General features: G+C 41.8%; 1 protein-coding gene across 1 annotated transcript; it reads right to left on the reverse strand.

The window, feature by feature from the left end:
• Window positions 1-5283: 5283 nt before the first annotated feature.
• Window positions 5284-6387, reverse strand: LOC131244285 (protein JINGUBANG-like). The gene has a single exon (XM_058243918.1). It carries the CDS (start codon window positions 6385-6387, stop codon window positions 5284-5286), a length of 1104 nt encoding a protein of 367 aa, XP_058099901.1.
• Window positions 6388-12205: the final 5818 nt, after the last annotated feature.

The following is a 12205-nucleotide window of genomic DNA, read 5'->3' on the forward strand; positions in this document are numbered from 1 at the left end:
GGCTATAACATCATAACTAGTGCAATCATTAGGAGGGCCCATGTTTACATTACTGTGGAATACTGGCAAGTTCTTTTAAGTCGGCCATTCCTTTCATATAGGTGTGCTCCACCTAACAAGCTGACCAATCTGATTTTTGAGCCTGATCATCTTCATGGCTGGGACCAACTTATGAACAGTTAAGATGTCCGACATGGGTTCCACATTATCTTGTGGTGCTGCCTGTCACTAGTGAGGCCCACATGTGAGAACTCAACAAAAACTGAGGAATCAAGAGAACTCTCACATGTGGGTCCCACTGTTTGATCACCTAGAGCTTCGTTCTGGTGGGCCTCACTACTGATGGGTGACGCCCACAAGAATCTCCTGAATTAGAAAATCGTAACACATTGATCTGTGGCCTATGTATATAGGCTAATCATATTCTCTTGGATCCATGTATGTCCGTTTTCGTTGGGCTGGAAATGGGCCAGGTCGACCCATCTGCTTTCAGGTCACGGCATGAACTTCAGCTTCTATTATTTGCCAATGGGTCTGGGCCTGGGCCTATTTTTACGCCCATTAGAAAAATGGGACAGGCCTTGATTCCGTTCATTCTGGTGGATGTATAGACACTTAAGCAATATATATGCTATGGTTGTACAGACATTCAGACGCTAATTGTCGATTAGCATAACTGAAAATTTATTTTTGATCGAGAAGATGCAGCTAGCCATACGATCTTGCCTTTGGGATTTTGAGCACTCACTATTGGATGGTGAGGATTGATTTATCAATGAAGTTTATATATATGTTCCATTCACATGACCCTGCAATTTGGATGGTGTGGATAGCTGAACAGGAATGCCACGTGTGAGGAGGATGAGTCCCCACCAATTCCAGCTCATTTATCCATTGGGCCCTGAATCCAATCCAACGACCAGATAAATGAACATATTGGGAATATCAAGCCCATTTCATGTTGGGCTAGGTGGGCCTTCATAGTGGCCTGACCCATTGAAGATGGGAATTTAGTGGGCTTGATCTTAGGCCCAACAACATTAGGTAGAAAAATCAAGAGATGCTCTCTAACCCATGGCTTTTGATGGTTGGCAAAGACCCTAGTGCCCTAAAGGTACTAGTTAGGGGTGTACATCCTCAGCCTGACTGGCCAGCTCGACTCGGTTCGGTCAGCAGCTCGGGCCAGTTTGAGCCGAGTTCGCTATTGCAGCATTTTCACAAACATCTTTACTGCACCTTTAAAATCTCACTGTATTTGAGAAAGCATCAATGGTTTTACAGGTATTTTATCAAACACCTTCTAAGAAACATAAAAATCAAGAAAATAAAAAAGGGTATTGGTTTCATATACATACCTTCCTTGTTGGGTCATTTCATCAAATACTTGGTGAGCAACATCAATATCAAAGGGAGGAAGACCGAGGTGAGCACGGAGGGAGAGACTAGAAAGAGAGAGGGAGGAAGACCGGAGGAGGGGAGCTCGAGCTTGGGATAGGGCTTAGGGGCGCCGAGTAAGGGAAAGGGCCAAAGGGATTAGGGTTCGTGTGGCCGGGTGAAGGAAAAGGAGTAAAGGTAAGTATTTTTTTTTCTTTTTATTTTTTTAAGAGTATATATACTACTGCATTGAGTCGATCCGAGTCAAACTGAGTCAAGCCGAGTTCGACCTAGATTCGATTCGAGTCAAGTCGAGCTGGGGCAAGCTCGAACTCATTTTTGAGCTCTAAAAATCAGCTCGACTCAGTTCGAACTCAGCTTCGAAGCAAGTCGAGTCGAGCGAGCCAACCGATCTAGCTCAGTTCGTGTACACCCCTGGTACTAGTACCGCATTAAGCTGTCATGGTCACAGAGAGATGTGGCGCCGACATGATGAATTCATGATATCCAACCCGTCCATATGATTCTTCACCACATATTAACCGTCGGATCTAAAATTCATGCTGATCTTTGAATCAAGTGGGTAATAGCACAGGAAACAAGTTGGGATGGGACGCCCACTCTTGATTTGTATGGTAGCCCACCGCGTTGCCGATATGTCTCCAGGACATTCACACCCTTCATCTGACATGGATGAAGGGTCAGGAAAAAAATAAGGTTATTTCGGAACTCAGGTGGGCTTCGGTGCACATCAACGGTGGACATCTGTCTTCAACTTGTACTCTGTGGTGTGACCCACTTGAACTTTTTATCAGGCTGATTTTGGCTTGTGTAGGTACCATGAAGTCAATCATATGATGGACGGTTTGGATGTGGTGCATACGTCACGTGGACCCCAGATCTGCCCGGTACCACTGCCTACGGTGGTATCGGTACCACCGGATCAGACCTTAATAAAACTCTCTAATCATATTTACTTGCTGAGAGTTCCTTTAGGGGTCGTTTGGCACCGTAGATTGGAGGGGATTTGAGGGGGTTTTAAATCCCCTTGTTATTTGGTAGCATTAGGGCCTGTTTGGGAGCATGGATTTGGAAACCCCTGGATTTGGAGCCCAATTAAGGATTTCAAACCCCTTGGATTGCAATCCTCCTCGTGTGTTTGGCACCCTAGTGTGTGAATTAACTTTAATCCAAAAGTACCTATGCATGGTATATATTTACATGGATTTGAATTTAATTACTAAATCAACTTACATATCCTTAATTAGTGAGATATGTAATTTTTGACAAAATGGTTGTGATATGCCCGTTGAAATATATGCTTTGCCTGCAAATGATGAAATTCCAATTCTTGGATGGGCCGAAAGCACAAGATCATGTCTGAGTGACTAACCAGAGATTTTTAATCGTTGATTAACATGGTCAATGTTTGGACGGTGTGGATCATCATTAGTGGGTCATGTCTTTTGAGCCATCTATTTGTTAATTTTGTTTCATAAAACTGTAGCCTACCTGAAAGGTGGGCTACCTTATTTTAGCATTCCTACAAATGGATCCAACCTAATGGAAGGCTCAGATCTGATACCCATTTACGGTTGTGGCATGTTTGTTAGCATCTAGAGATGTGGGCTTGGCAAAGTTCAAGTGGCCATATTGAACCACCATACCAACAAAATGAAGGTGGGGATCGAACCATGGCCCATTTAGACTGGCGTATGTGTCAGTATGCTACACGATACGATGGAAAGATTTTAGGTGTCCCAAATTTCTCTTCCTCATTTAAGGGCTGTCAACAGGCCAAGCCAATGCCAAGCAAAGACAAAATGTCAAATGGGCCGAAGCGTTTGACAGCCCTATGCAATTGACCTGAAACAATCGCTTTTTCAGCCCCATTTTTTAGTTATCTATTCAAATAGGTGGTGTTGGGATGCAAGACAGATAAATAATGATGACTCAATGGAGGGTTAGGATTGCACAAATTCAGGATAAAGTCTGTTATCTTTAAACTCTGATCGAATAAATGTGATCAATCGCATAGCCAAGATCACCAATGAACCTACAAAAATAACAAAATGTAGACAATGGAAGGAGCCGATGGCGGTTGTGGACCCTCCGATGCCTAAGTCGGTAGGAGAACTCATATTAAAAGGCTTAAACCTGGGTTTTTCTATTTTACCTCCATTTTATTACAATAAGAGTACTTATAAGGTCCATTAGCCCGTGTCGAGATCTGCATATCCTTGTGGGATTCACAGGATTCATTGGAAGATCTTATTTGGATACAAATCTTCCCTCAAAAGTATTGTTGAGCTTGTCTTGATCGGCATGATCTGTTAGGATCGTATCGAATATTTTGATAGTTCGAGATAGAATTCTCTTCGAGATTTTCACCCCGCCTCTGGCTGTGGTCGATTTGCTCAGCTCGAGATTTCTTCCAACCAAGCTCTGCTCTTAAGCAGCTCAACTCAGGGATAGCTCGGGGCCCATATTTTTGTCGGAAAAATCATTCACCATATCTTATGAGCTTTATGCCTTATCAGTTCGGGAAGCTCACCTTGGTACTTTTAGTCAACTTAACTTTAACGCATTTTTCTTATAGTCGGTTACACTTTTCGTGCAATGGACTAGTTCGGTTTCCCTATAATAAATCTCATTGTACAAAAAATCTTAAATACTCCCAGTAGCTTTTGACTGCTATAAATAAAATTCAATAATTTTAGAAATTAAATTAGGATTTTATGTAAAAACACATTTTTTAAGGCTTTTTTCCTTTTTCTTTTTTCTTTTTCCTTTTTTTAACATACACTTACACCCACACATGGCCACTAATCTATCATTGAGTTTAAGAATTCATACATTGTAAGGGCTATTTTTGAAACAAAGATAGTGATCTCCTATCCATGCATCCATTGTATTAACTAGTTTAGCATTACTTAAACATGATATAATTACATTATATATATGTGTGTGTGTGTGTGGGAAAAGGTACTATGCGACTCGACCTCACGGTAAGCTCCCGTGAGGTCGAGATGTGTGGGCCCCACCGTGATGCGTGTCGACCATCAACACCGTGCATTTGATGGGTCCCCTCTAAATTATGGGATATCCCAAAAATCAGCCGTATACGGAACTCATGTGGGCCATACCATTTAAAAGCATGTGAAGACACCGTTAATACATATAAAAGCACTTGGTGGGGCCCACCTGAGTTTTTAATGCTGCTGAAACTTGGTCTGAACCCTCATGCAAGTGGGACACACATAATTGATGGACTGGATTTGCAAACCACATCTCGATGGGTCCAAAAAATGATTATGAATGTTTTAATGGTGCACGGCCCCTCCCCACTTCTGTATGTGGTGTGGCCCACACAAGTCATGGATTGACTTGATTTTTGAGACCTAGGCCCACGATGGAATGGTGCATCTAAGTGATGAGGTAGATGTTCGAAACGCATCACGGTAGGGCCCACACAGCTCGACCTCATGGGACGGACTCGTGAATATATATATATATATATATATATATATATAACTATTCACATTCAAAATCATATCAAAATAATACTACCAGAATGATACTGAGAAACTGGACCACTCCCCACATATGTTCGATATCCAAGGCTGTTCATCAGATGGGCCATTGCACATTTGCTGTTGCCCAATAATCAGACTGGTATTGTCATCAGGTGGGCCACCATGCACATAATGGAAAAACATAGCTAATGGAATGAATCCATTGGCCAAATTCAATATACACGTGTGTCCACCTGATAACCAGATCAGCCTGATTTTTGGGAGAAGCCACATATACTCTAGGGCGCCCAACCTGATGTGCTGCCTGGATCATGAACAAACGCCCATCCATTACATACAAATTTCTAAAATTCAAGCATCTAAAATCCCTCTCTCACCCAGAAAATCTTGAAATCTCACAGTAATCAGCCCAGCTGCTACCACCATCATTGACTACAAAACCACTTCTACCAGCACCATCACCACCCACACAACCCTCCTTCCACACCAGCCATTGCTTTGCTGACCCATCAAGGTCCCCACTATAAACAACACATCTGTAATCCTCCATCCTCACCACCACCCCCTTCACCGGTGCAGTGTGACCTGTCAAGATCGCCACGCAACAATGAAATGCCAATCTATCGCTCGATCTCCTCCACACGCGTATACTAGTATCGGCCGACCCGCTGATCACGATCTGATCGATGACAGCCAAACACAAAACTGCCTCACTATGGCCCCTAAGACAACCACAGTAGTTCATGTGGCCTGATAGCTCGCCTTTCATCCAATAATGCACTTGCCCATCTGAGCATCCCACATACAAAATATAGCTCTCTTCAACTTCACCACTCATCACCAAGCTCTTCACTGCTGAAAACTGCAATTGCAATTTCAATACAAGCCCATGAGAGCAACCCCCACCTAAGCTCCTTCTCCATATCTTGACTGTTGAATCATCGGACCCAGTAAAGAGTAGCTCATCAGGGCCTACCACTACCGCATTCACACGATCGTCGTGGGCCATGATCGTCTCGACGCATTTCATATCGCAAATGCTCCATACCATCACCGTCTTGTCCCATGAAGATGAATACAAGAGCTTAGAAAGAGAATTATAAGCTAGGCAAGTGATTGCACCAACATGCTTATGTCTGTAGGCAGCATTGCTAGTAATTGACTTTGAAGAAATGGTAGTGGCCCGCATTACAATAGCCATCGGACGGTTTATACATGTTTCAATCAGACAGTCCTTGAGAGATGGCAATGTCCCTTTTCGACTATGAATAGGATTACTTCTCCATATCCTCACCTTATTATCTGAATGGGATGTGAACACCAGTCTATCTTCTGACGACACTAGGATTGCACTGACACCACCATAGCTGGATTTCAGCCGTCCAAATTCTTCAAAGCCAGGGAGTTTCCACACCCTTATCGTCTTCGAGTCGGATCCTATGTAGATGTGGCCTGCTTCGGAGATGGCAAGGGCCATGATCTTCCCACATCTTTTCAGGATAGATGTCATGCACATATATGGGGATGATGTGGGATGGTGTGTTTGGATGTCCCATGGGCTAGAGATGGATGGGTTGGGGGATGTGATTGGGGTGAGAGATGTATGGTTGGTAGTAGAGATGGATGGCATTGGAGAAGAGGATGTGGGTGTTAATGGAGTGAGAGATGTATGTTCCTGGATGTGGGTAGCCATTGTGGTAGTAAAAGAAGAAGAGACAGAAGAGCAGGTTAGGTTTTCTTGGTGGGCCATGGGCATGATCATGTGGATGAACTTGAACGGGTAAAGGGTATAATGAATGGTGGGTGTGCATGTGGGAGACTTAAATGGCGCGATGGCGTGGAGGCTTTTATGGTCGTGAGAGAGAGAGAGAGAGAGAGAGAGAGAGAGAGAGAGAGAGAGAGAGGGGTATGGACTAGAAATCGTCCACAGCGCCTATTGTCCAGCACGTAAAATCCACTCCGTCCATCAGGTGATAAGCATTATTTTTACCGTACATACAAAATATCAACCTAATAAAAAACTCAAGTGGGCCACATAAATTAGAATAATGTAAAGTTTATGATTAAACATTTTAAGTTCACGTGATGTGGTCCACCTGAATTTAAGATCAGTTAGATTTTGGATCTTCTCTACGTGATAGTGAATTACATCCTATTAACGGGTTTCACGACAGATACACAACATAGCGGATTCACACAAAAACCTATGGTTGGTATCCAATTCCCATTGTTCCCCGTGGTGTGTCCCACCTGACTTTTAGAGATAGCTGATTTCTATCCATAATAACTAGCATCCAAGATGGCACATGATTTACAGAGTGGATTTCACACGTGAAACATGGTGGGTCCCAAATACTTAGATTTGTTACGCCTTTTGCTTACGGGTGGTGTAGACGACTCTGGCTGGGCTGTTCCCAGCTAAGATGACATTTCCAGTCGAGGTCTAATTCTCCGGACGGATAGCTAGCTTCATCGGAAAGTGGATGAACGTGGGGCCTACACTGAAGTATGTGTTGTATATCCACACCGTCCATCAGTTTTCCCACCTCATTTTAGAGCATGATCCCGAAAATGAAGCAGACCCAAATCTCAAGCAGACTATACTACGGGAAACAGTGTTCATTGAACGCCCAACATTAATTTTAAAAAAAAAAAAAAAACTTCCTGTGACCGCATTAATGATTATTTTCCATCCAACCTGTTGAGTAGGTCACACAGACCAGGATGAAGGGAAAACACATATCCTGTCTTGATCTGAAACTTTCTATCCCCAACGAGCTTTTAATGGCGGGGCCTTCAATCACCACTGTTTCCTACGTTGTGGTCCACCTGATATTTATTTATATATCATTTTTGGGATTCTAACCTAAAATGAGATAAAAAAAAATGTATGGACGGTGTGGATAAAACACATGTGGATAAAACACATACATTGTCGGACACAGAACTTTTCCTGCACCGAAGCAGGGGTGGCTAACATGGAGTGTGTGTACTGGCATAGGTGTGTACTAACAAGCTAACTCAAAAAAAAAAAAAAAAAAAGGTATGCAAAACAGCAGCACTGGTTTACAGGTATTTCATCAAACACTTAGTACGCAGCATTAAAATCAGCATGTGAGGGTATTTTTTATTATAGCTCGAGTTGAGTTCAAGCCAAGTTCGACCGTGGTGTATTTCAACTCGTATCGACTTGAAGCTCGAGTTCGAGCTCGGGCTAGACTCGAGTAATATATTTTAATATATTACATTAATATTATGTATAATATATATATATATATATATATAGAGTCCCGGTCTCCTGGGAACCGTCCCGCAGGATACCTTAAAAGTTTTCACTAAAAAACCCTACCCGACCCTACCCGTCCCCATTCCCTCTTTTTCTTTCCCTTACCCTACCGAGGTAAACTCGACTCGACTCAAGATAAACTCGACTTGACTCGAACCACTAGCTCGACTCGAACTCGACTCGAAAGCTTTGGCAAACAAGCCAAGCTTTAATGTTGAGCTCGAGTTCGAGCTCGAACTCGAATATAGCATAGACGAGTTAAGCCGAGCTTGGCCCACCTAGAAAATGAGCGAGGCAAGCTAGATATTGAGTGAGACAACCTAGATATTTTTTCTTTTCCCCATATGACAATATAAAACTATTTTCAAGTGTGAATGGTTCTCTGATCTTGAAAACTACAAAATTGAGGAGTGCTTGTGCAACCTGGTGTCTTTCTCTTACGAGCTGCCACCCGGGGCGACCGCCAATTCGGGGCAGCCCCGCTTATCCAGACAGAGCTGGGCAGGGCCACAACTAGTTCGGCGTGACCCCATCAAGGCCTGAGTTCTATGGAGCCCTTTATACACATGTGGGGCTCCCTTTTAGTCATTTTAGCATCTTTTTTGAGCCTCCAAACACTCTCATTTTAAAATTTTCCTAATCTCTTCCTCAAAACCCAAAAACCTCCATCTAAGCTCATTTCCTACATCCAATTCTCCCCACCAAATCCCATTTCTCTAAATCCTCTTTATCTTTAGGCTATTTATTTACCAAAATTCTTCATTTCAAACCCAATTCCCTCAAAACCTCTCATTCCCTAAACCCGTCTTCCTTGAGGGGGTGTTTAGAGCAGGGTATTAGATGGGACTCATGCCTTCTATCTCGATCTTGGAGATGCCTTCCATTAGTGACAACTCCTTGGCCTATCTCAATCTTGGATATGCTTCCTTCCCACCCTTTGCTTTCCATCTCAAATGACACTTAATTGTCCAATTTATGGTGCTCTCAATAGATGGTGGCGATAAGGAAGTTATAAAGGTCAAAGGGAAAAATGTCTATTTAAGTTGGCTTTTATGTTGTGAGCCATTCATTGCGAGACAACTTGAAAATTGAGCGAGGCAAACATGAAAATTTACCGAGGCAAACTGAAAATTGAGCGAAGCAACTTGAAAATTGAGCGAGGCGAACTAGAAAATGAGCAGGGCAACCTAGAATTGAGCGAGGCAAACATGGAAATTGAATAAGGCAAGTTAGAAATTCAACGAGGCAAACTGAAAATTGAGCGTGGCAAATTAGAAATTCAGCGAGGCAAACTAGGAAATGAGCGGGGCAACCTAGAATTGAACGAGGCAAACTAGAAATTGAGTGAGGAAAGCTGATATTGAGCGAGGCAACTTAAAAATTGAGCGAGGCAAATAAGATATTCAACGAGGCAAACTGAAAATTGAGCAAGGCAAACTAGAAAATGAGCGAGGGAAGCATAAAATTGAGCGAGGCAAACTAGAAATTGAGCGAGGCAAATTGAAAATCGAGCGAGGTAAACTTGAAAATGAGCGATGAGCTCGAGTTCGAGCTCGAACTCGAATATAGCATAGACGAGTTAAGCCGAGCTTGGCCCACCTAGAAAATGAGCGAGGCAAGCTAGATATTGAGTGAGACAACCTAGAAATTCAGCGAGGCAAACTGAAAATTCAGCGAAGCAAACTAGAAAATGAGCAAGGGAAACATAAAATTGAGCGAGGCAACTTAGAAATTCGTTAGGAAAACTAAAAATTGAGTGAGGCAACCTAGAAATTGAGTGAAGTAAAATAGAAATTGAGCGAGGCAACCTGAAAATTAAGCCAATCAACCTAGAAATTGAGCTAAGCAACCTGAAAATTAAGTGAGGCAAATTAAAAATTCAATGACACAAACATGAAAATTGAGCGAGGAAACATTTTTAGGTTATAAATTTTCATTTAGTATAAATTGTACAGGGTATATCAAACACTGTGTATAATACAACATTTCACAAAACTTTCATGTTCATCCCATGCCTACGATAAGTATTATTTAAAGGTTATAGACAAACAATCATATGCTATCAACTTCCTCCAAACACCAATGAATTTTTGCATGTCTGTTCTCGCCAAGGTGCCACTGCTGCACAATATATCGTTGAATTTTTTTACAAATATGGCGTAGTCATAACCATTACTTTGCTTCGACACCGATTTATCTTCTTTGGTGGTCCATGTCTTCCCTTCAAGCATAGTGATGTCTTCGGTGGCATGGAAGAGACTGGGGAGCTGGTTTCACGATATAAACCCCCCCCCCCCCCCCCCCTGTACGCTTTTTTTATCACTTTCCTCTGATCCATCCTCATGTACTTACATCTTTACTCTAAAAAATTTCATGTATTTTGTTGTACCTCTAACCATTCCAGCCTCGATATTGAATAAAGCGTGAAATTTACGAGGGAACTAAGAGGATGGTTTTAGGAATTGAGAATAAAAATCGTCACCTATAAACATGAATTGCAAAATATATCAAAAAGAAAGTTCACTAGATAATTATGGAATCATACTGCAAAAAATCAGACATAGTTGAAACCAATCAAGATTTTGATGGAAATTGAGCAAGCTTCAGTATAAATCGAATAACACTCAAGTGAAATTAAGTGAGGAAAGCATGAATTTGATCGAGGCAAACTAGAAGTTGATTGAGGCAAATTGGAAATTAAGCTAGGCAAACTAGAAATTGTGAGAGGGAAACATGAAATATTTAGGCAAATCGAAAATTCAGCGAGGGAAACATTGAATCAAGCGATGGGGAGTTTAAATTTAAGCGAGGCAACCTAGAAAATGAGCAAGACAAACTAAAATTTGAGCGAGGCAAAGTAGAAAATGAGCGAGGAAAACATGAAATTTAGCGAGGCAAACAAGAAATTGAGCGAGGCAAACTAGAAAATGAGTGAGGCAAGCTCAAAATTGAGTGAGGCAAACTAAAAATTAAGCAAGGCAAGGTGAAAATTGAGCGAGGCATGCTAGAAATTGAGCGAGGCAAGTTGAAAATTGAGCGAGGCAACATAGAAATTGAGCGAGGCAAACTAGAAAATGAGCGAGGGAAACATAAAATTTAGCAAGGCAAACAAGAAATTCAGTGAGTCAAACTAGAAAATAAGCGAGGCAAGCTCAAAATTGAGTTTGGCAAACTAAAAATTGAGCGAGATTAAGCGAGGCAAGGTGAAAATTGAGCAAGGCAAGCTACAAATTGAGCGAGGCAAGCTGAAAATTTAGCAAGGAAACCTAGAAATTGAACGAGGCAACCTAGAAATTGAGCGAGGATGAGTTTGGGATTCTAGTAGAAGATTCGTCACCTATAAACATGAATTAAAAAATATATCAAACATAAAGTTCACATGATAGTTAGTGAATCATAGTGTACAAAATCAGACATAATTGAAAACAATCTAGCACTTGATGAATTTGAACTAGCTTTATATGAAATCGAGCTACAAATTGAACGAGGCAAAACCAGGAATTGAAAGAGGCAAACTACAAATTGAGCGAGGGAAGCATGAAATTCAACGATGCAAACTAGAAATTGAGCGAGGCAAACTGAAAATTGAGCAATACAAACTAAGAATTCAGTGAGACATTCGTAAAAGTTGAGTAGGGCAAACTAGAAATTGAGCGGGGTAAATTGAAGATTGAGCGAGGTAAGCAAGAAATTCAGCGAGGCAAACTTAAAATTGAGCCAAGCAAACTGAAAATTGAGCGAGGCAACCTAGAAATTGAGCGAGGCAAACTGAAAATTAAGTGATACAAGCTGAATTTTGAGCAAGGCAAACATCATATAGCAAGGCTCGTTAAATGTCTATTGTTGAATCCTCAGATGAACATGGGGAGGAAGTGTTCAAGTTCCGAATTCTATTGCCTAATGGTGCCATCACATACTTAATTTTATATGGACCTAGGGAGGAGATGTTCGTCGATGAATTTGTTGGTGCTGTGAGAATAGAGTTTGAGAGATTTGCAAACAGAACACC

This window comes from Magnolia sinica, chromosome 4 (genome assembly GCF_029962835.1).
Source record: "Magnolia sinica isolate HGM2019 chromosome 4, MsV1, whole genome shotgun sequence".
NCBI classification, from domain to species: Eukaryota; Viridiplantae; Streptophyta; class Magnoliopsida; order Magnoliales; family Magnoliaceae; genus Magnolia; species Magnolia sinica.

Coding starts and splice junctions, on each gene's coding strand:
- LOC131244285 (XM_058243918.1), bottom strand. CDS start 6,387: ATGGCCCTTGCCATCTCCGAAGCAGGCCACATCTACATAGGATCCGAC.